Raw genomic sequence first — 26,837 nt, 5'->3', positions numbered from 1 at the left:
CAGATGAGACATGTCGGTTGTTGAATGACGCTGAATTGGTGTGGGACTTTGTCGTCTGTTTCATTTTGGGAGATAACTTAGTTAAACTTACGGTATGTTGTCATTAATGTTTTACAAAATATTTACAACGCCTAATTGCATAACGTAAATAATCAATTTGATTAGAAGTGAATGTGTAGAAGTCTTGGAATAAATTTCTTGGAATAAAAAACATCAACATGATTGATAGAACATATAGAACTTTTATAAGAAGAATATAAATATTTACTTAAATGCAGAACTCGAATAGAAGTTCTATTTCATTTTGAAATACGCAATGTTTGCGTTGTGTTGCTATTCACGTCAAGTCGTGTTCTCGGCAATAAATATATGTTTGCAGATTTAAAATGTGCTTTATGCTCATGTAAACTATTTATGTTTACAACAATCTGCTCATTTCGCCAAACATTGCTCGAAGATTTATGCATATGGCAACAAACAATTAACATTAAATATATTTCGCAATTCTCGCTAGAAGATATGTTTCGCCAAAAACCCAACTCATATTAATAAGAATTTAAATAAATATACACCAAGATGCGTTTTTGTTTGATACTTGCTTTCATACAAAGAAATATATTGTCTACTGAAGGACCTTTTATACGGGATCTTAACTACTTGTTTGAAAGTACGTGATTTTTATTTTCTATACTATGTTAAACCATTACATTTGTTCAATTATAATTCCATCTCACTTGTTTTTATTTCAATCTGGTAAAAGTCCAGTTTTGGAGTATTAAGTTGTTTATATACACATTTTCTTATCAAAACAGTTTTTTAATTTCAAAATTTGATGTGTTTCTTATAATGCTAGTTCCATTTAAAGTAAAGTTATGTACTGATTTCATGTACTACGAAAGACGCATTGTTACCATTACTATAAGTGTGTGTGTCTATTGCTTTGTCGATTCTTTAAGGTAGCTACCTTCAATTTCTGAAAAGATATATTTCGCCGGTTTCGTCTCGAACGAGTATTTTCTGTCATCAATAAATCAAATGTAGTGACACGTTGCCGATCAGCTTTTAATAAAAAGTTTTAAGTATTTTACTTTCGGCTAACGATGCAATCGTAACAAGTTTATGATTTTCCATTGGGATAATCTTTTCAAAGTAAATTTTATTCTGCTAGTTCGGGGTTTGTGTTTTGTTCGTCTTTTATCTCATGACAGTTAAGTGGCCCTGTTAAGCTCTTTTCCAAAAGTAACGCTTTTAACAATATACCAAAGAGTCCCGCCCGGGCAAAACAGGACTCAACGCATGTGCTTAAATCATTATCCCTGATGAGCCTTTGCACAGGCTAATCAGGTACGCGATTGCCGCATAGACTGGATTTTCGGCTTGGAGTGACTTCCTAGCCCCATTACTACTCAAAATCAACGAAAATTTCGTACAATATTTCATAAAATAAAGTTAAACAATTAAAAATCAGTGCTCCTTATGGCAATTGCCGAAATTTCAACGCCATATGTGGTCTGGTAAAATAGATGTTTGTAGATACAAAATGATCGTTTTTATTATTGTTTTGCATATGTAATCCCATTCTAATTTCACGCAACGATATCTATTCATACGAACCATGAACAGTAACATTGTACCATCTTACTGTTCGTGTGTCGTATGAATAGATATATTCGCGGGAAATTAAAATGGAATTAATTGTGTCACAAATAAATAAAAACGAGCATTTTGTATCTACAAAAATCTATGAAATCATACCACAGCAAGCGTTGAAATTGTGGCTATTGCTATAAGGAACACTGATTGTTTAAGTGTTAACTTTATTTTACGAAATACTTTACGAAATTTTCGTTGATTTTGAGCGTTATAGAGGCTTTAAACAAACAATCCCTACAAGCGGAAAATGTCGTCCCTGATTAGCCCGTGCGGTCTGCACAGAAAAATCTGGCCTGATGCTGAACGCACATGCATTCGGCCTGGTTTCACCAGGACGCGTCTCGTTTCAATGTTATTTGGTGATTTTCTTATAGTTGTGTGCCTCTATTGCGAATGCTTATCCTTAACTGAGTGGCGGGTCAGTTTTTTAAGGACTTTAATCATTTAATCGTTCGTTCTATTTTATTTATCACATACTTATATCATATACTTATAAATAATAATATCCTTACTGTATTGAAATACAATTGTCCAGTCCTATATATTTCCATGTAATCGATATTATTGTACGCCCCCGAGTGTTTTATTTTAAGCGCTAAGCAATTTGAAATGTTCAAACTAAAACAGTTCAACAAACTCAATCTTTGAAATAAATCAAATGCGTTAACAAAGCATCAAGGCTTGTTTGAAGAGCACATGTGTAACACTTTCAGATTATCATATTTTATTAGTCCACCAAGATATGCATGTGTGAAAAATGTTATGAAGTTCCAAAAATGCAGAGTGTTTATCCAAAAAAAGTAATTTGAACAGACCAAGATTTACATATTGACAAAAATATTTCAACTTAAAGTATCTGAACAAACACCATTGTATTCTTAGTATTTAAACAGGAAAAAAATACATGGCTGGTTTTTGGTGTTAACTAAAAGTACTTCTCAACATCAATATATTCTAGACAGTGTAATTTATTTGCTTGCGTCACAAAACATAACTGTGAAATTCGGTAATGTTTATGGTTGGAGTGCACTTTTGAAATGTATGTCCTTAAAACGACGCAACAGTCTGTCTCTTAGATGAAACTAAGCAACTACAATTTATTCAATTTCACTTTCACTCATACCGATATGTGCGCACATGACTACATTAATAAACTCAACATCATTACGCTAACGTTATGTTACTTGAAAACCGTTATTGTATCAATGTATTCAAAATCAGAATTTATTAATTAGGTATAAGTATTTATCGGTCAACGAAATCTCTGTGTCGTACAGCGGCATGACTATTATTTTATGCGCATTAAAAGCTCAAGTCATTATTCGTTGTACCAAAAAGAACGACATATTACATATATATTTTTATTTCGAAAGTAAATATTATAAGAAATAAGCCACCGAGGTGATTTTTTTATGTGTTTAAACGTTTTTATATTCATTTTTAAAATAGACGTTGTTGTGCGTGAGTAAAAGCTTTTAAATTGTTAAACTAATTCTTTCACGTTTACCCAAATCGAACAACCGGAAAGTGTGTTTTTTCAAGATGGCGTCCTTGATGGCCGCAAAAAATATAGTAATGATGATAACTATGTGACTGTCCAATCAAAGTTAATTATTTTGGTGTCTAAGCTAAGGTTTCGGCTGGGGGGGTGGGGGCAAAGACCACATAATAAGATAATACAAATTTATGTTAGTCTGAAACGTAACAGAGAAATCAATCATGGGATCAAAATGACCCCTAACCCGATGACAGCAAGCGCATAACTATTGTTATTCTTTTTTCGTATTATTTTATAACAACATATAAAAAACATAATTGAGACTATCTGTGGGGAAAATGCAATTGTGCACATAATGACGGGGAAAGCCGGCGATCCATGATGATCATTCACTAGTTTTCGCGGCCAACTTGGTGGCCTTCTTGAAAAAAAAACGTACCGGCAAAGTCCGGGGGGCTTTTCGGGACCATTTTCTTGTTGACAAGTACCAATAAAGCCAGCTCATAGCAGAAAAGACATGAAGATCACCTAATTCAGATACTGCTGGATCAGGCCGAGGAGTTGTACTCTTTCCGTCATAGGGGTGAGACGACGCTAGCAGGAAGATGCTACATGTTTTGAGGATTTGATCAGCTACAGAGAAGAAGAAACACGAACTTGCCAAAACCTCAAATACATTCCAATTATGGCTGTATTATCAGGTTATGGTAAGCATGGAAAGGATGTAGATCAAGGCGGATCGTAAGGTCGGTTTTGGTTTCCAAGTTGTTCGTCGGTTCAATCAGTGTTGGGCTGGGCTAAGCCGTGATTTTGTGATTGAGTAAACATGGACGAGGTATCTTAAGAGCACAGATGGTCTAACTCGCGGCAGTGGAATGACCGAGGAAATGCAAAGCGTTTGGACCATATCTGCACCTAACATCCGAGTACAAAAGAGCGATGCAGGATTTTACAGATCCGGCCTTTACGACAAGTCCACAACACAAATACTCAAGGCGCGCACCAAAAGAGATGCGTCTGATCTCGAGAAATTGAAGACAATGATTACAATCTGCTCACCCTACACATCTGATGCTACTTTAAGAAACATAATCAATGGGATAGTGGCTGGGTCAGATGTGAATGTTCATGCATTTCCGGAGGATAGGAACACGATCATAAGAGATATCATAGGAAAGTTGGCCTTTGCTGATAAATTCAAGAGAAAAGACAGAGTAAAAATTCTTGAAAATAGGTCCGCTTGTCAGATTGCTTCTGACCGTTCTATTGATCCGTCCTTTCTGTTCTAGCGTTTACTGGTAGTGTCGAAATCTGGAAATCTTTCCATTAAAGACGTACTGTCGTATGAACTGAGTCCCCATCCTCCTGCACTCTGTGAGGCCAAGAACAAACTTCGTAAAGCAGACAAGCCTTACATAATTCAGGCAGTTTGAGATCATGCTGAAAACGCGGCAAAAAAGGCTGTGATGAAATGTATTCTTGTAACAGATTGTTAAGTGCTTGATGGTGGCTCTTTGCTTCATCGTTTACAATGGAAAATGGCGACACATATTACGCAACAGCCGTGTCTTATGCATATTTCACTGTAAGGCATTACGGACAACTGCCAGAGGTGTTTGATGGATACGAAAACGGTCCTACTATTAAAGACAACTCACACCAGAGACGATGAAAAAATGTGAACCCTATTCTGAGTTTCCCCAAAGAAACATAATACTCATGCAACAAGGAGGACTTCTTGTTTCGCGACAAAACAAGGCATGAATGATTGCTCTGATAGCACAACTCTTATTAAAAAGGGATGTTATGTTGTTGTGTCACCAGGTGATGCGGACGTTGATATTGTAAAAGCAACAGTAGGACGATCCCGTCATAGCACCACAACGTTAATCGACAAGGGTACAGGTTTGCTGATCCTGCTCCAGCATTACTCCGAAAGGGACAATAAGACCATCTTCTTTCGCTCTGATGTAAACAAACAGGCAAATGAACAAAAAGTGTACCATATCAACCCTTTGAAAGAACTTTTGAAGGAAGAAATGTGCAATTAGTTGCTCTTTGTTCATGCTCACTAAGGCTGTGATTCAACTTCAAGGTTTTAAGGCATCTGTATAAACTAAAGGTAATAAAAACTGTTCCTATCATGAAGTTATTTGCTTGTTTATTCCTCCTTCGAATCAAGGCTCAAGAGTAAATATCAAATCTTGGCAAATGCTTGATGGCAGATCTGTTTTGTTGCAAGTCTAATTATTCCTTAGAATCACTATAGACATTTCACAAAGGAAGTGGCTACTGTCGAAACATTCGTCATTCCTGAGCGAACTTCCATACAATCACACACAACAGTATGTAATAGCCAATGCGTATACTTTCGAATTATGGTATGGTGGGGATGGCAAATAATATGAAACTCACTGAATGGGGATGGAAAAAGAAAAACGAACAATTAATTCCAATCATTGCCATAAACAATACTGTAGTTGAAGAACTATTGACACGCATTAATTGTAACTGTTCAGTAGGATGTAAATCCTCTCGATACAGCTGCAGATGCTATGGGCTCACTTGCATTGCTGTATGTGGCCCTTGCCAAACTGACAACTGATAATACAAACAATTCACAAGATGTCTGTCCTGAGGACGATGAGGAGACAAATATTATAGACAAAGGTGATTGTGTGTCAGGTGATAGTGGACAGCTGAATGTCATTAATTGCATTTCATGATTATTCAACTTCTTGGTGATGTCAACAATGTAATAAAAATGTTCCTTGTCTCGAAACAATTTAGTTTGACATACAAACCATCACCTTTGACTCAAACTTTATGGACTTGTGGTCCTTCTTATTGTGGCGGTGGCTATTTTTGATATCATGTTCAATTTCTGAGAAACATTATATACTTACACTATTTCTGATGATCTTAAAGTGTTCTTTGACCTTCGAAACCTAGGTATAGAGTCCAAAATCATTGAATTTGTATGGATAGTAACAGAGTAATGATAATAAATATGTTTTGGCGGCCATCTTGAAAAAAAACTTTCCGGAGATCCGATTTCGGTACGTTTTTTTTTATAAAAACCTTTTCTGCCCTACCTGGATCAGTTGTAATACCTTTTGTAGCAATTTTGGGGAGTGAAAGTGTATATTGACCACACTAAAAATGAGTTGTTTTTTTAGAAATTGCTCGCTGATTGTCAAGAACAATAGTCCAAAGAGTATTCTGTTAGAAACATAATTTAACCCATTTAATATTTTGCATAGCTCTAGTTTCTGTGGACAGAAATATATTACCTGTTCTTCGAGGATTGAGTTTTAAATTTTTACGTATAGATTCAACAGGCGCGTGTTTTCGTGTGACATTGTGTCCTACCATTTACTAGAGAGTTCAGAAAAACTAGTCTTATACCTAAACTAATTTTCATAGAAACCAAAAAATAAATTAAAGTCAGTATTTAAAAAGACAAAAAGTTATTAGTTTACCATGTTTTTTATGCTATGGAAATTGATGGCGGGACTGTTTATTGAACATTTGACTGGATGAATGCATTCGCGTTTGGAACCAAAATATTTCGAACATTGTGTCTGCATCGTATTTTTTTAATGATACACAGTTTATAAGGCGAGATCTATCATATTATATCAAATGATATAGTCACACTGCACCGAAAGGCACTTTCTGCGCAACATTAACATTTACCATTATTTCTCGATTATTTATCAACGGATATCGTCAATATTATGTGAACTAATAAAATATAGTTTAATGTTCCAAAGAAATACTATTCAAATTATTCCGCGATTCGATGAATTAAACGAATTAAACGTGCGAAATCGGACGGTAGGTTGCCTCACTATTGTTTACACGGTTTTTGTGGTTACCTATGTTTTCAGAGAGAGTTTATATAGGTCCTATCATAAAGAACACCTAAACCGACCGGCCAAGTGTTAGTAATGCATGTATATTAATCATAGGCGGATATTGGTTTAATAACTATAAAATCAAATCGTATTCAACCGTATTAAATAAAATAACAAACGGAACTGTCAAACAACGCTGAAAGACACGTTTAACGCAACACTTACGTTTGAATAGTGTCCCGATTTTGTATTATCGGATATGGTCAAAGTTTGGAATGTGAAATAATAAATCATATTTTGATATCTCACAGAAATTGTATTCGAATGGATCCATGATTCCATTAATTATTTTTAAACGAGGAACACCACTCGAAAATGAACAAATATCTAAATGACAGACTAAAATAGACTTCCTTTCAGTCAAAATAATTTAAATGTTAATAATCAATCGAACATTTACCAAATAATCGATTCCAGGTTGCGCAGAATCATGTATAGACACTCATTGATGTGATGACAGCTTGACACATTTAGTCTCATGTTAATAGATGAACGCCGGTAGAATGTTCAATCAAGTTTTCGTAGTCAACAACAGATTGCAGATCGTGTCTTTATATCCATGTTCAAGTCATTTTAGATGTGGTAATTTTGATGGAAGAGCAAACGTTCTTTACCGGTGATGTTATTGGCGTCGCTCTGGAGAGCGGCGACTAGTATGTAATGCATTTTTTTCGCTTATGGGAGAAGTTATTTTACGGATCATTGTATATATTTTTGTTTTAAGAATATCTTGCATAGTGGTGATTTTTTGTGTAAATTAGTGTAAATAAGTATTGCATTTGTGCCTATTACATTTATTACAAAAGGCATCGGTTCAATCCCGGGTTCCGGCACGAACGGAACAGTTCGGCGGCTGACAATTTGTTTCAGTCAGGTTAATAAATATAATAAAGCTTTATTTTATGTAGACATTTTAAAATCCCTTTACTACAATTGGACATTTTTATTAAAATTAATGGATGTCGCGTGGTGACAACGTTAATTAAAATTTCTTACATCACTTAAATATCTTATAAAAAAAAATACACGTGTTTTTATATTAACAAATAAATGCGAACAACACATCTATTATCCATGTATTTTTATGGTTGTCTATCATAGGCCCTAAGTACTATCCCTACCACATATAGAGCGCGAAGCGCGACACGTATTATTGATTGTAACAATGAGTTGCGATAAAGGAAGCAGCCGCTTATCAAGGAGGAGCTGTGTCCCAGCAACCCGTTCCCCTAGAGTCAAGCACTCCTGGGATTTTTTTTTTAAGAACCACATATAGAGCGCGAAGCGCGACACGTATTACTATCCAGGTGGTATGGGCCCTTTAGCATTATCCAACCATTACGTCCATAGTTATCTTCCTTAGAATTGAGAAATTTTGAAATCGTTGTTCGAAGTCCAAAATTTTCATCCGATTGTTCCCAAACTTGCACAGGTTTTTTTATCAATGAGGACCCAACCCAAACTTTATATGAGCAATATCGTACCATAAGTCCAGAATTATGTCTCTTTGAATTTAAAAAATAAAAGTGAAAAACTGCTTGGTTAGGTGATTATGTCAACATTTTTCATCAGATTCTTTCCAAACTTACAGTGTCTTCATATCAATGAGCATTTTTACCTCATTTATATGAGAAACATCGGGACAATAAGTCCAGAATTTTTTTCTATTAAATTTGACAAAATAAACAATTTCCACTTGTTTAAAAGATTTCACAACTTTCGTCTGAATCTTTCCAAACTTGTTAAGTGTTTTTAAATCAGTATTACTCGAACCCTATTGAAAATGATGAATGCAGCTTCTTTATGCAATTTACAGTTTTAATTCATTTTTTTTTCAAACTTTTACAGTGTTTTCATATCAATGAGTACTCAACCCCTATCGTAAATGAGCAACGTAAGAATAAGTTCAGAATCATCTCCCCTTGAAGTTGAGAAAAGTATGAAATTACGCTTACAAGATGAAGCAGATTTTTTAAAACCTACACAGTTCTGTTCCATTAATGAAAACTGCACACGGATGCAAGTTAAAAAAAGGAAACCAATGTAAATGAAATGTACTATGAAATATTTGGGGGTTACAACACAAAATTATAGATAATGGTTATGCCAGTATCTTTTTCTATTTTGTTTAAAATAATCGTCCAATATATTAATATTTACAGTAGAAAAAAATCGTTCCATGTAACTTCATTGAGTGCCTTTTACACTGAAATTCCCGACGCCCTTTGATGCTTTGCATCAATACTTATCTTGTACATGTTGTAATACATGTGTTGCAAGTGCAATATGAGCTAATGCCCAACTACATGCCTGCTTTTACTAATCTCCAGGCAGAGTTGTCGTTCCTTGATCTCACATGCCATCTCTGCCATCACAAAGAAAATCCTACCAGAATCTGGTAGGCTATTTTTTAAGTATTATATTATAAAAAGTAGTAACATTTTCTTTTATATTTTGAAAATAGTGTAAACGTTTAGGTTCATAATAAAAAAATAATTACCTAAATTTAAAAAAGTAAAAATAACAAGGGTAAATCATTGTACCACGTATCTAGGCTATTATCAAGTGGTTGGTTATGAAGGCAGGGATTTGATCCAGCTATGCTGGTTCCAGTCAAATCTCTGCGTTGAGGTTGTGCTTTTACAAGCGACCACTCTGTAATCGTCTTATACAAACACATGCTTTCTAATAAATAGATTATATGACCGTGGTAAAGCATACTATGCAAACGAATAATGCTGTATTATAAATGTCTTGGAGTGTGACATGACACACCTGCATTGGTTAAAAAGAGTTTGCTTGTTTATTCTTCTTTTAAAAGTAATAGAAATGGGGTAAATTTTCATTTAAACAAGCGCATGTGATGTACATGTGAGTAGGAATAACTTAGTACATCAAATACCTTACAATAAATACCAACTATAATTTATTATCAAATTGGCACTGCATCTCATCTAGAATGTGGCCTATCATCATCACCATCATCCCTATCAACATAATAAGCATAATCGTCATCATTATTGGCGATATAAAATTATCCGTGTTTGAATGGGTGATGAAATCCTTAAGTAGTGTCTGACTAAGCGATAACAACTGCTCATTTGTGCAGACATATCTTCGTTGCAAGTCTCTGCAAAAGGAAAACGGCGTGTCTATGCGTTGTTTATTCTCGAATAGGCAAAATGTGCCACGTCCATAAAGAGGCTTAGCTATGCGGATTCACAATGCGTGATCTGTAAATGCTTTGATGTCGTTACTTCCATTTATGTATTTTTGTAACATTTTTTAATTTCTTACATTATGATTATTTGGTTGAATATTCATCCTAAAATGATCCCCTTGTGGGCGTCACATAAGCCGAACATGTCTAAAAGGGTTAGCATATTGAAGCTGCTTTTATTTATAAGACCTTTGGCAATGCTCGAAATTCAGTGAGGTAGCATAATTCTTGCTAATTGCAGAAGTTTCTAGGACATTATTTTGTCATCCACTCCACGTCAGTCCTGAAATTTGAATAATTTAAGTTAAATTAAATTAAGTTTACATAAGACATTAACAATAAAACATATCATATTACAGATATAAATTGCTAGTTGTCATCGTGCCTATTATATATGAAAGAGAATATTTTTATCTGCCGTATTTTACATGAAAAATCTTGTACTTTGACATTTATATAGGTCAGAATGTTGATGACATTTTAATACTTACACTGTGAAATGAAAATAATAATTATTTGTATTGTAATCCGCAATTTTTTATTGTAATTATTTTAATTTTATGGACGTTTAACAAACGCGTTTTAGTTGCCTTAGCACTACATTGTGTCATTATGGAAACAACTACATCATTCGTTACTTAAACCAACCTTACTGAATCATATTTGTGAAAATGCATGCCTTCAACAATTGTTTTGATGTAACTAAACAAGCTAAAAATAACTCGATGACTGAAAACCTAAATGGCATTTTTTTTGTCAGAAAGAAACTGTTAACAAGATAATTTCGTAAGACATTTATGCCTACTGACTAGCACAAAAACTGTCGGTATGTCAATTGTTGTGGGAATGTTTAATATGCCCCTCTTATTGACCTTTAGTATCAACATCGAAAGAAGTAGTCCTTTTCTAAAAATAACCAGCAAACCAATCTACTCGATCGTTAGGTAAAAGGTTCTGTAGATAATATGTGGGAACATATTTCATGTGTCAAGCTCCTGTTGGATTCAAAATTAAAACGCGTCAACATTTTCTATCAAGTAACCAGAAGTCCATTTTAGATTGACGATGGCCAAAGCGTTCTTACGATATTCATTGGGAACATAGTTCATATTTCCATCTCCCGTAACCTTGACGTTGGACCTTTTGGACTCAAAATCAATAGAAGTCAACATTTCCTTTAACGTAATCAGAAACCATTTATGATAGTCGTAGGTCGTTCTTTTGATATGGTGCGGAACAAATGACCGACCTACCAGTCGCTCAACCGACCGATCGATGGACATATGCAAACAATATACCAGTACCCCCTTTTCTAGGATTTGAATTTATAAATAAAAACATAGACCTACCCTAAATAACATTATGCTATTCTGGTATTAAGACCTGTTTGCTATATATTCGGCTATACACGCACAGGTGTGAAAACATGTTGAGATGACAAAGAATAGATGGCACAGTTTTTATGTTGCTACAATTGCCACGGTTGTCCAGTCATGTTTTACGTGTCCTGTTCTTGTGTATCATGCACAACGTTCAAAAGCCATAATATGGTAACATGCACAACACGTGAAACCATATGCAGTGGGCATTATAAAGCATTGTTGTCTAGACTGAATTCTTCACACTTGCATGTTTCTCTCAATGTTGATGTTTAAGCATACACGCACTTCAATGCATTTAAACATGTGCACTTTTTCCAAATTACCTTATTTCAACTTTTTTTGTATTTGTTTGTATGGTTTAATGCACTACATAGAAACCAGCACTTCATTTACCTTACTTTTATTTTATTTAGTGTCGCACGAGAAAAATCGCTTTCATTAACCATTTCATCAACACATTATTTATGATACAATACTCTTAAAACAATTCAAACCTGCAAAAAAATAGTTATATATGAATCAAACGCTTTAAAGATCGGATTTCCGTTTCCACGGAGAAGTTTTTTCGGAAGTTAATGTCAAGATTGTAAATTGCGCGCTCGAAAAAATGAATTACCCATCGCAGGCAATTTATGAATAGCTCCGGATTGTCCTTGATTTTTGTATATAAATTACCTTTTGTTGCAAGTCGTTTTAATGTAACATGTCATGTGCTCCCGTGAAAAGATAAATTTGTTTTTGTACGGGCCACATGGTTTCGTTTGCTTCAAAATACCTGTAAATGTTACGTTGCGTTATTTAACATTCACTCACTGTATGTACACTGCATTCATCAGTTGCCATTTTCTGTTCTTAAAAAAGCACATTTTTAATCGGAAAAAAAGAATTTTCATACTATGTGCTGTTTAATTAAGTTTGATAACATTTCAAGTATAAGGGCCTTTCATGTTTGTTTCTTCGATGAAGTAACTTTGCATACCCTTCATATTCAATTATACATGAAACAGCTCGTAGTGTTGCTCAGAATAAACTAAAACATATTATCTACATTTCAAAAAAGACAAGAAGGTGTTTATTATGATAGATATATGGTCCGTTTCTCCTAAATGTTCTCAAATAAAATAGATTGCGTGAAATGTAATTTAAATAATGAAGAACATGTTACAAAGTCCAAATTGATAATTTTTATCATATCTTGTTCATTGTACACTCTTATCTAAATAACGTTAATATATACATTTAAAGTTTAACGCTTCTGTAGCGTTTTGGATTGTTAAGAGACCGTAACATTTCAAGCGCACATCCCGTAATGTAAAACAAACAGAAAGCGTAACATGACAATGTAAAAAGGAATTCATTTGTGTGTTGTTGTTTTTTTTTGGAAGGACAAAACTGTTCTATATTTAAAATGATTAAGAGATTTGTCACAAGCGATGAATGATGCTAAAGATAGTCGTAATGAATAGTTGCGCAAAAAGTATGATATATAGAAACAGCACTTGACATCTCTGCACAATTGTGGAAACTACTTTAAATGGATGTCTTACGCGAACAATAGCAGTGTTAAAAATCATGTATAAAATTTCTTCTCTATAGGCTACTCATTCCTCTCATATGACGTGCAAATAACGAGTAATATGCAGTATTTTGCAATATCTCTTAACAATGAAAAATCCCTTAAAATGTTCGCGCAACCACGAGTTGATCTGAAATAAAAACCATGATGGCATTTAACTTAACTGAATCATCTTAATTCCAATTTTTCAAACCAGTTCTACTTCAGACCTCAGAAATAAGAATCCCTTAAAATGATCACGCAACCACCAGATGATCTGAACTAAAAATCATGATCGCATTTTACTTAAACGAATCATTTCAAGGCCAATTTTACAAACCAGTTCTACTTCAGACTTCAGAGACTTTATTCAAAACTGATGTGTGGTTAAACAGGTTATTTTAAAGAATTGAGCTTCCCAAAATTCAATTATTAATTATTTTTTTTAAACAGTGATTTGTCAATACATATTTACAAATATTTTCTTCGTGTGGTTTATTTATTTTTTATTATTTACATATTTTGGCAGTGTACTAAAATGTTTATTCAAAGTGGCAAACCTTATCAGCTGAGGTCAATGCACAGTCGGAATCGGTTGATATCATTGAATCATTTATGACTGCGTTGAGAGTAAAAAAATTTAAATAATAAGATACTCAATAATGCTCCAAATACAAAGCGGACTACCCAATTGACGGGCCAAACATTATGTATACAATGTCTTCCAATCAGATCAAATATTGTTTTGATATCCAGATATTTAAAGAACTTAAAACTACTCCAAACATTTTTGTCAAGCTTTAATATGTGTCGGACACTTATAAAGCTAATGTGTTTATGTTGTTTTGTATTGTGCTGTTTTGGCAATTGGTCACTTACATTAAATAAAGGACCCACTAATTGTATAAAATGAAAATGCAATACTGCTCCAGTAGCTTGAGTTCCACTTCTTTATATTGTAATAAAGAAATGCATTTCTAAGGTTATTATCTATTCGTTTGTGAACTATTCGATTTGAAGTATGCATTCTCTTGTCTGTCAGTGGTGATGGCTTTGACAGTTATTCATAAAAAACACCACAATTGAATTGATTTAACGCTTTTGAATACTCGACTTTAATGCATTGTTTCAAAAAACGCGGTATTTTATTTGACGTTTATATGTTTTGTGACACATTATCAGTGTTTGAATGTTCACATCAAATCGATTCGCCGCAAAACCAGTGAATTGCAAATAGTTTTTTTAACAAATGCCCCTTAACAAATTGTCAGTCTTTGGTACAAATTCTATTTGTGTTTTACCGAGGTTATAACGAAATGATTCAGCATTTTCACGAATAGAAGATAATTCCTAAATAATCTTTATCCTTAATGTATCGTCCAAATAAACGAGATACACACCTCAAACACAACTGAATAATCTTTGAGTGGCTTTGAACTGTTCAATGTAAAACACAACATTTAGGGTTTAAAGTAAGAGCGTGAGAGTATCAAAAGTATGGTTGCAGATGGTTTAGCTAAAGGATTGTATTAAAGAGACACTTACGTATCCTTTTTGTCTAAAAGTTAAACCAAAGGTTAACCAAAAGGTAGACATTTATCATGCTACCCTAGCTGAAATTTGTAAACTAAGAAATAAGAAGTTATTCGGTTGTTTTATTGATTTCCAAAAAGCCTTTGACTCTGTTTGGAGAGTGGGTCTCTTAAGATCTCAGATGAACACCTAGATATGTATTTAAAATTAATTGTTATACTGTACGCAGATGATACTGTTGTATTTTCAATCTCAGAGGAAGACCTCGTATCTGTATTACATGCGTTTGAAGATTATTGCACATTGTGCACATTAGAAATACATTTTGATAAAACTAAGGTCATGGTATTTCGTGATCGATTCCTTAGAAATCGAAATATTGTAGTAAACTATCACCAGATCGAAGTTGTAGATACATTTAAATACCTCGGTGTTGTTTTTTCAAAAAACAGAAATTTCGAAACAACTATAAAGCATGTTGTTGAACAAGCTAGAAATTTGGACTTGTCAATTGAATGTCAACTAAAACTCTTTGATTCTACAATATTGCAAATTTTAACATAAAGATGTGAAGTTTGGGGCTATTCAGATGTTAATGTTTAAGAACAAGTTCATTCTGATTTCATGAAACACATACAGGTCAAACGCAATATCTCACCTCCTACAAAAATGTCCAAATCTTTCAATGTCCCGCCCCCAACCCCAACCAGAAATCCTGGATCCGCCCCTGTATACAAAACCGAACATAAAAACGAGTATTAATTTGATGTCCTACCGCCACGCCTTGTACAAACCATTGTTAATTTTAGAATGTGTAAAAACCAACTTCCAATTGATAAACTTAGATGGTCAAATATAGAACGTTGTAATAGGTTATGCACTTTATGTAATACTCGCGAAGTTGGTGACGAATATCATTACCTTTATAAATGTACTGAATTTAACGAATTGCGAAATAAATTTATACCTCGAAAATATATAAGATAAATAATTGCGTAAGTTGTGACGCCTTAATGTTAAGAATAAACACATACTATTTAATCTATGCAAGTTCTTAAATGAAGTTTTGAACAGAATGCATTTTGTCTATGTTTTATTGACAATTTGTTTGCAGAATTATCGCACTAGATACATCTTAATGTGATCCTATGCATGTTTATTGTTTATATTTGTGTATATGATAAATATACACAAACATTATAATAATTGTGTTTACTCGCAGTCTGTCCTGTATTTTTATCAGATAGAATGCCCGTAGTGGAAGTATAATTATTTTATTAAGAATAATTGAATCGTTATTCCGAGGACATTAATTTATAATCGTATATCAGTTTACAGGAATCTTTGATAGGCGTCGTAAAAGCTAAGGTTGTCGACTGAGGTTCAAACAAAAAGCTAGATAGTCGACTAATTTTCAGCAATGAATATGTCGTAATTAAGCCTTTTAATTGAGTATTAGTCTTTAATATCCTGATTGGCATACGTGGCGCGTTTGTAAATAGTCGGTGACATAAAATAAAAACTGAACTTAATGACGTAATAAAACAACAATAATTTCTTAGCCGGACCTTCGAAACATCTAATACATTATCGTGTGAGTTATACACTCGCATAAATAATTGGCTGACAAGCCGTGTGCGAAACTAGAAGTTCTACGACATGACAAGCAAAGCATACCGGTTAATAAGCGCATTCACATTGGCAATAAAACAATAATTAGTTGACATAACAGAGAAGAAAGCCTTTGTTGCTAAAAATATATGGCCGTTCAATCTAATTTTGACATTCAAAATTAGCCTTCAGTGGATAGTCAAGTTGTCGATAATTAACGAACTAAGTTTACCATAAACACAATTGGTGTTCACAAGTTTTAATTGTTATCATGGGAAATTTCTATTCTTACTTGAGCAATCTTAATTGGATAAACTGTACATCTATACACATTAAAAAGGTGTAGATATATTTGAACTTAAAAGTAGGACTATGTTTAATAATTCAACAAATAAAGTCCTTCGATAAAATAATTGTATGTTATATATATTCAGAAGACTTCTTGACAGCTTTGACAGCATAAGTCTCAATAATGCATGGCATTACAAAATTGTTTTCAAAGCAACAGATATCTCTTGTACACAGACAAACAGACAGACGAACAGACAGACAGACAGACAGGCAGGCAGGCAGGCAGGCAGGCAGGCAGGCAGGCAGGCAGGCAGGCAGGCAGGCAGGCAGGCAGGCAGGCAGGCAGGCAGGCAGGCAGGCAGGCAGGCAGGCAGGCAGGCAGACAGACAGACAGACAGACAGACAGACAGACAGACAGACAGACAGACAGACAGACAGACAGACAGTCAGTCAGATGGACATTTTTTTATCATATTATCATGTTTCAAGAAGTAGATAGACGCACAGACAGATGGACAGTTTTATCATATTATTATGTTTATTATTCCAAGAAGTTTTTAAAACTTAATAAATATCTCATCTTTTAAATTGTCAACACATTTTTATTAACACTCACTTATGAAACTAGTTATTCACAACGCGCTGGTTGCCATTTACATTACCAAACGAATTATGCTCTTGACACTCGGGGCCAGACTTCGTTAACCTTTATTACCATTTGTCAAAGCTTTTTGGTAAATAATTTGCATTTTGATACTTTAAGTAGAATACAACGTTGATATTTTATATTGTTATTCTTAATGGTATTACCCATTATTCCTAAAGGATGATTTAAATTTGAACATACAAAATAGTCGAACAACTAACAAAATAGTTAAGTGTTTATGTCAAATACAATAGTGTATTCATGACCTTAAAGGTTTTACCCAACACCTGATCGTGTTTACTTTGAAACGTCCAGTATACTTTACCATGTGTCTGAATAGTTACAACTAGGAACTTCGTCAATAACGTTACCATTTTATATCTTTTTTTATTTTATTTTTATTCAACCCCTTTTCCGATATTTTATTATTTTCATTTTTGCAGTATTAAAATAGGCTCCAAGAATTGCAAAAGAAATATGATATAAATGTCATTGAACTGCTGCAGATGACGAGCCCAGAAGTGCCATGTCATCAGAAAATAATAGTACATTAAACACAATATTTATCATGTTCAATCAAGAGTAAATGTTAGTATTATTACAAATTTTTTAACAATTAATGTCAAAATCGTCGTATCAGCGCCTTGTTTGACGATCTGAGGGCTAGTTTGTTGTTCTGTCGTGTTGGCGAGTTCGCGATCTTCTTCAAACCCGCCAATTCGTCAGATCGACATGGCGGAAATCTGTCCGCTCATGCCGTCTAAAGGTTCTGTGTATATTTCACGGTTCGATGTACGCGACCGCTGGGGTTATTTTTTTCCATAGATAAGCATTATTGTTTTTCATTTGGTAAAGGTCTTGTTATTAATTTTGTTTGTATTATAATAACCGTTAAAATTTATATGTATTTGTTGGAACTTCTCAAAATCCCAATTGAATTAAGCAAGCGAGTAAATACGAATTTTACTCAGTTACAAACACTAATGGAGTTTGTTGCGAAAACGTTACAAAGCATCACAATTATATTGCGTTGTTAATTGATGCATTACAGCCTTTTTCAAAATATTCCCTTAGTGTTTGTTAAGCAAATATGGAGAACTGATTTGTCTCTCAAACCACAGTGTCCTGGATATAACAGTATTCAGGGCTAATGCACTGCCACAACTATTAGGTAAGCACCAAGGCAAGAGAAATCGTACTTGTCTGAAAACTGTGTTACGTATTTATATTATGAAACGAGTTTCCGCAAATCAGAACGTTATAAATGAATCGCGGTGTGTTTGCTGGGTTACTTTGATGCTTATTGTCTTCAGATTTTGTACTATGCGCTTTATGCTTTATGCATAATGTTAATACTTTGCTGATTATTGTATTACTTACTTATTTATTGACATTTCTCGGCAGGAAAAAAAAGAAGAAAGTTCGTTCTTGCATGTAAGGCATTAAAAATACCAAACCAAAAAGTTCAGGTAGTTTTGTTTTATATTATAGCGGAACAATAACCATACGTTTATATGCAAAAAACTTGCGTACGCAGTAAGTTTCTAATATCACTAAGATTATACACGTTCAAATACTGTACAAAGAAAGGTTAGGTTTGTATTTACATTTATATCGCCATTACTATTTTCAAATGGCATCGAAGTGCATATAAGGAGCTATAAAGACACAAACGCGGTCAAAGCCTAAACAGTTGGGCGCTCTTGCGTCCCTGTTCATCGTGTTTATGGTAAGTCAAGGCAGGATACATTATTTTCTAAAATAATTCGTTATTGACTTCAATCTGCTTAAACAATGTGTAATGGATACCATGCTTTATGTTAGAAAACATATATCGGACGATTAACATACACGCGATTTATCGAGTAATTTTATTCGGAGCAATATGTGTTGTGTTCTACATATAGTTCTTTACGTTTATAACAAAATTTAGAATAGTAAACGGTAAGATTTTGTACGAGAAGTATGGTCAGGATTTACGCTGACCGCTAAAAGGCCACGCAAGGTTTCGTGGTCTCAATAGCGGACACGTTACCTTCAGACGGGACTGCGCTACGTTGGTCGCAAAATGCAGCGTAAGACACGTGATGTGCCCGTATGTAGGCGACTACAAAAAAGATGTTGGACATTTTATTCACAAGAGTCTATAATTGAATGTACATAAATTTAATTACGTTAACTCTAACAACTTTAGAAAATTACTTTATGTGCGTCGCTGTCCATAAAGGAAATGCTAGCTTAATACAATGAATGTTTGGTCCAAGTGAACTTTTATAATCAAGTCTAGTTACTCCATACCCAAATTCCTCGCATATAAATCAGAACGTCGACCGGTCGCTTGCAGTCCATTAAGTATGCATTCACAACACATTAACGATGTAACTTGTCAGTTGTGGACAATATGAGACTGTTCATTTCAGTCTTCGATGCTCACGTGTACGTAACAAATATTATCATAACCGTCAAGTTCTGTCACAATACAAACGTTATTTGTAAGTAGCAATAGTATTAATCTAGATAGATGTGAAGATAAGTCTTATTGTTAAAATAAATATTCGTAAAGAAGGAAAACTTAACCCAAATAACGCCAAACAATTTAATAATGAACCCAAGACGTTTGGGAGAAACATTGACCACGCTTCAGCTCGGCAACTCCCGCTTCAGCTCGGCAACTCCCGCTCCAGCTCGGCAACTCCCGCTTCAGCTCGGCAACTCACGCTTCAGCTCGGCAACTCCCGCTTCAGCTTGGCAACTCACGCTTCAGCTCGGCAACTCCGTTTTTAGAGAACGCTTCAGCTCGGCAACTCCATTTTTAGAGCACGCTTCAGCTCAGCAACTCCGTTTTTAGAGCTGAATTGTACTTTTTAAGTTTCGTTTTTGCTGTATTTTTATTAAATAATATAACATAACAACCAATAAATTTAGACAAATAATCAGCGGTATAAGTTCAACAATCTGAAACAAATAGTTGTAAATTAACGCGCGCAAAGAACTCAAGTTCCAAAAAATAAAACATACATGATATTTAATAAATATAACAAAACTCTCACTACAGTTTTACTAATGGCTTATCATCATCGAAATAGCTTAATTCTCAATAAGTAAATGACAAGAGCTATATACATGTAATTCCAACATTGTGTTTACAATAAGCAATTCAGCTCTAAAAAACAGGCTAATCTGGGACGACACTTTCCGCTTGTATGACATTGTTCGTTAAAATGAAGTCTCTTCTTAGCAAAAATCAAATTTAGATGGAAAGTGTCGTCCCTGAATAGCCTGTGCGGACTGCACAGGCTAATATGGGACGACACTTTATGCACATGCATAATGCCCAGTTTTCCCAGAACGCGACTCATATGTATGTTTTTTTTATATTTTAGACAATGACAACCCTGAGTGTGCTGTTTGTTCTCTGGGCGATTCTTCTTCCATGCTTCGACATCGACGCCCAGCTGGCGACGCCGGCAGGGGCCATGAATCGGTAAGATTGATACCATAAGTATAAATGGGCCGCGCTCTGGGAAAACGGGGCTTAAGTCATGTGCGTCAAATGTCGTCCCAGATTTGCCTGTGCAATCCACACAGGCGAGTCGAGGACTACACTTTCCGCTAATATGGTATTTTTCGTTTACAAAAAGTATCCTTTGAGCGAAAAGTTTCGTCCCTGATTACCCTTGTGCGGCCCGCACTGGCTAATCTGTCATGAAACTTTACACATATGCATTAAACCACGTTTTCTCAACGCGAGGCTAAAATTGTATCATGTCTCGCATTTCACTTTCTTCACGACCATCATCAAAGTGAAATCCTCACGTCTTCAGTCAATTGATAGTATATAAAAGACCGACTGGTTATGATTTTCGAAATATATTATAAATGTGTCAGACTGGGGATGATTTGATTATGAGTCTCGTTTGTTGCGCCTTTTTAAAGGACGTATATAAATCAATAATTATTATCAATATGAGTTATTTTTATTATGTGAATGGTGTGTATATATATATATATATAATACTGACAAACGAAGCAATAATTGATTACTTTTTACCAAGACATTTATTTCCTTTCATGAATAATAACATGTTTCTTGGCAGTAAATTCTTTTAGGGCTATATATATTTTTGTATTTAACTTGTATTTATACAACTGTAAAATTAATAAACGAATCCCAAGCCTCACACGTTCGTGTATAACAATATATTATTTATATATATATGAATGTGTTTTCTTTTTTATTGTCTGTCAGACGTGGCGACACGCGTGCAGAAATGTATATTTGCAATTCATATAAAACATTTTCGAACATATACAGAATTAAATGAATTTGTGTTCAAATGGAAGTTTTCAGAGAAAGAATGAAAAGAATGCCCGTTAAGAATGTATGCAGTTATCGTCCGTGATAATATATGTTCGAGTAAAAAAATATTCACAGAAACGAAAAAACTAGTGTTTCTAGTAACGACTTACTGTTTAGATACAACTTATTAATGCATAACTGTATACACGCTTAGTTAATATAAATAACACAAAATAAGTCAAGTCGTTGATGTAGTTATTTCTACGCAACAATTTCGTTCTTTTACAAAGAGCCATCCAACACCACAGCTGACTTCAAATGTATATAATTTATAATCGATGTCTGAATTCTACTCAGTATTGATAGTTCAAGACCAATGCCTGATGCTACAGATACAGACCACAAGATCGCGAGATAAGTTTAGAAATTTCGCTTAGCCCATTTTCGTCCTTTTAATAAACAATTGACTACAACGTCTAAACACGATGTGATAGTTCGAGATATATGTGCGAGATCGCGATATCCATTTCGTGATATCTAATCGTAAGCTGACAAATTTTTATGGTGATTCGCTCTTTCGTAAGCGTCCTCGCGTTTGTAACCCAGATGTACAAAGTGCGAAACAAGGAATGGCTTAACGGAACACCGAACTATGTCGTCTGTGTCAGCCATCCAATTAAATTCCTCGTTAAAATCAATGACCGTCTTTCTGACTGAAAAGCACGCATAAATCACCGTATATTTATAAATGGGACCAAGAAGTAATTATTAAATACATAAATCATCTCGTTTTACCGCAAGCATTGAAATAGAAGTATATAATATAAATACGACAATAACACGAAACAAAAATATATGTTATATTTTTAACATACACATATTTCCGCAGAATAAACGAAACAAATGTACAAGAAACATGTATTGGTCAAATATTTATATATACGGTTAATTTGCAAGACAGTTGGGGTTTACCATATAAGTATGACTTAATTGAACATATGTATACACATAGACGACATAAAAAAAGGGCTAATGAAATTTTGCAACGATTTACACGACATTCTTTTCTATAGTTCTAGAACTCCTCCATTACAAAATGGCATGAAACTTTTATATGCTCTGACTCTTTGACTGTATACCTGCTTTAGTGATGTAAAACATATCCAGTGGTCTTTAAAATGTGGCGTCATTTCATTTTACGCCTCTTTTATAAACATAAAATCCCGGCTAACCCATTTCATTTTACGCTTCTTTTATAAACACAAAATCCCGGCTAACGTATAAGTATATTTTCCTTTTTATTATTATGTTTTTATCTGAAACTAAAATGCATTCGTATTTGTAATTCATGTGAATAAGTGTGTTTGCTGTCCTAGAATTTAATATTCATATTTCATTCATTTTTTTAAATAAATGTAAACTCATTTAATAACCTTTCGAAAAGTATTATAATATCTATGTTGCAGAGCAGTATTTAATAGTTTTTTTGTAAACTTTTTAGTCGTGCATAACAAAGATACAGACGCGTCGTGTTAAAGCTGTTTTACACATGTATAGTGTAAATAAAAACACGTGTGCAAATACTGTTTTTTAAATAGAGTACGTGGATGTGTCTGAAGAAAGCCAGAGGACATCTGATTTTACCAATATTAAAATAATTTGCTTAATTTTATGTATGCCATCGACTATAGCTACATACCTTCTTAATGGTTACATATGCACCCTGACTATTGTGTGCAACCACATTTTCTCAGCATTGAAAAAATTATAGTATTCCGTTATTTTTTTCATTATATATATATATATATTTGCACTCATGTAATGAAATTGGACAGGAAAAAATAACTAAACATAATGGCATAAGAATATCATATTGTCTCGTTTTGATATAAATAATGTGCCAAATGATTTCTTCTGTAAAACACGATCATCAAGGTCAAGTTGCTCAAATAAGTTAATATTGTGAGTGTTTATTATAGACACATCTATATTTTTAATCATTTTTCAAAGGTTTAATAAACCTGTTCCTTGTTATTTTCATTTGTCATTTTATCCTTTCTCAAATTAAAAGCCTGTCAGGCTCAATGCGAACAAATGCTCGAATCGAAACGTTGCACCCCTAAAGCTTACAGCAAATTAACGTTAGAAATAAATAAACATTAAAAAAAAATCAAACAGAATACCCTTGTTCAAGCGAAGATATTTACTTATACACAAGACGCAAGACAAAGTAATACATTTTAAATTTTAATATACATGAATGAGAGGCCCTTAAAGCAACCGGGCAAAGTCCGTTCAACTTTGTATTAACTCGGTTGAGATCTTTCATATCAACTATTCCATTACAGGTCACTGGACCCACGTTTTTTAAACTGGCTTAACTCCTTATTCTACCTCCCGCCGGAAGGAGAAATACGGATCCGCAAGGAGTACCGTGTGCTGTCAGACCAAGAAAGGAACAATTTCCACAACGCAATACGACTTCTTAAGCAAGACACGGTACGGACAATCTTTTGGATGTTAATTGATACGCTAGTCGAAGTAAAATGTTGCTTGTCCCTATAGAGGAATGTTCCAATATTTTCACCATGATATCGTGCTTCGGTCTTGTTGTATGCAGCTTGTCTCTTGCATTCATCTGTATCTTATATATACTAAAATATCGTGAGGTATCATCTGTTCCAGTTAATGATTTATTTCTATTTATTATTTATATTTTTTTAGTAAAATATAATTATTGTTGTCTGTGTGAATATATTTGAAAATGCCGCGCATATATATATACCGATATAATTTTGTCTTCCGTCTGTGCACTCGAGCAGATACTTCTGAATGTGTGACAATACGGGACCTTGGCATACCTTTGCAGATTAATAGGCATTCATTAATATACGCACATAAAACGTATTCCCTTTTCATGCAATGTTACAAAAACTTTCATACGCGTTCGTACTATAATACGTGTGACGTATCATTCGACGTATGGCCCCTACGTCATCCGACGCTTCTGATTACAGAGCGTGCCACCGAACAAGTTCGACGCCCTCGCCTCTCTGCACCATCTCAACACGGCTATGTCTGCGCACGGCGGCCCAAACTTCTTGGGTTGGCACAGGACATACCTTGTGCTGTAAGTAGACACGTAATTCGCTAAAATTGTTAACAAGTGCAATATACTAATGATTACGAGGACTTAATGTGTTCTGTTACAACTCATATATTAAATATAATGTCAGATTTAGCTAACAATTAAATGTACAATACAAGATTTTACACATTGTCATTCGTTCTATATAAAATTGCACATCGTTTAAAATTACGAAATAATGTTATTGCATACCAGCGCTTCTTATGTAATTGTTTCGTAATTTTTAATCAAAAGGCTCTCTTAAATTATTTTTATCTTTTTGAATCACAAATTGCTAATCACGTAAAAAGCGTTAAACTATTTTTAACTACTACTGGTTGTTGCTCAATTCATCACTGTTTTTGTTTAAAACATTGTTGAACGACGTCTCAATGAAAAAAAAATTAAGTATCCTAGAAACACTGGTCCAGATACACATTTACTGTAAACGACCGGGCTTTTATCCTATCGATTTGAATAAGCAATAATCCTAACTCTAACCCTAACCCTAACTATGTGTTTCCCATGCGCAGCTGTGAGAACGCCATGCGTGAGAAGGTGGCCAATGTGACGATCCCCTACTGGGACAACACGTTGGAGGAGGCGTTGCCCGTCCCCAGACAATCAATCCTCTTCTCGCCTCTCTTCATGGGCACCGCCAACGGGCAGGTCACTGAAGGTAGGTAGGGCGCAGTCATTACTTACGTGAGACGCTCCATAGGCCTTTCCTAGCAAAACTTACTTGACCTCACTCACGCTAATGAGATTACGAATAGTTCATTATTCAATTTCTGGAGAACTTTACATAGGCGTTCTTTTATAAGTACAAAACTTGGCTTTTGATGATCCATAAAATCTTCACTTATGACTACATGTAATGAGTTTTGTCTAAACTAATTTTGGATGCATCCCAATTCGTTGTATTATGATAACTATGTGCTCTTTGTTATGAATTTGTAATAAATTGTCCATGTGAAATAACTGACTTTGTTTCCAATTGTGTAATGCTTCACTAATATCTTGGCGATATTTTAGTCATGTGTAAATATATACGTATTATTAAAACACATTCTTACCTCAAAGAGGATGAAACCTGCAACCTTTTTATATCATTTACAAAACAAATGCCTGATGAGAAAATATATAATTAAATATTCTTGAATTAAATTGATATAAAATTTATTAACATTCTGATCTTTTTATTAGGCCCATTTGCGTTCTGGTCAACACCCTTTGGCCCCCTTGGACGCGACGTGGGAAGCGATCGCCGACTGATGAATCCTAACGACATCAGCGCCATCATGTCCCAGAGCATCATCGCTGACATAACAAACCCAAACGCACCGGAAGCTACCAACATGGAAGAGCTGCATAACGACGTCCATGTTTACGTCGGTCATATAATGAGCCGGATAGAATCTGCGTCCTATGACCCCCTGTTTTACTGCCACCACGCCTTTATCGATTATTTATGGGAGGAGTTCAGAACTAATCAACGCATGCGCGGTATCGACCCCTCACGGGACTACCCGCGTATTGTCGGCGAACAAGCCCACCAGCCGTTAGCCTCCATGGGACTCGGTAGACTTTTAGTAATAGATGGAATCAATGACATTTTCACTCGAAGAATCTACAGGTACGAAAGAAGACCAGCGTGCGTTCCTAACTCAAATACGTGTGGCTCGCAGTACTTGCGTTGCGACTGGAGCCGCCAGCGATGTGTCCCGCTGATCATGAATCAGAACGGCCCCAACATGCCCCAAGCAATGGGTCAAACTGGCCCGCCCGTGCAGGTCTTGCCCTGGTGGGCAAGGCAAGGAAGCAACGCTAATACCAACCAGAACCAGTTTGTGTTCGGGTAGGGACGAACCTTTCTCGGTTGCTTTTCGACGCGGAGTTGTCCTGTCTCAAAATTTCGATGCTGGTGATACACCATGTAGGGCAACATTTGTATAAATCTATGACGTTTTAGTTTGACAGAATTTTCTTCTACTTCTTTAAGTGTTAGGCTGAATTTATTTTTGACGCGACAATTAGTCTTTTTAAGCGAGAAATAAACACTGCTGATGTTTCCACCTTATCAGTAAAGTACTTGAAAGAG

At 34.8% G+C, this 26,837-nt stretch overlaps 1 protein-coding gene across 1 annotated transcript; it reads left to right on the top strand.

Moving 5' to 3' along the window:
- LOC127845285 (putative tyrosinase-like protein tyr-1) lies at positions 1-26,837 on the top strand. Its single transcript, XM_052376112.1, has 6 exons — positions 1-92; positions 20,693-20,793; positions 23,958-24,108; positions 24,627-24,739; positions 25,270-25,415; positions 25,943-26,837. Exons 2-6 carry the CDS (start codon positions 20,696-20,698, stop codon positions 26,596-26,598), a joined length of 1,164 nt encoding a protein of 387 aa, XP_052232072.1. The 5' UTR covers positions 1-92; positions 20,693-20,695; the 3' UTR covers positions 26,599-26,837.

This window comes from Dreissena polymorpha, chromosome 9, assembly GCF_020536995.1.
Source record: "Dreissena polymorpha isolate Duluth1 chromosome 9, UMN_Dpol_1.0, whole genome shotgun sequence".
NCBI lineage: Eukaryota > Metazoa > Mollusca > Bivalvia > Myida > Dreissenidae > Dreissena > Dreissena polymorpha.
The sequence above is the reverse complement of the archived record's forward strand: the minus strand, read 5'-3'. Positions and strand labels throughout refer to the sequence as shown.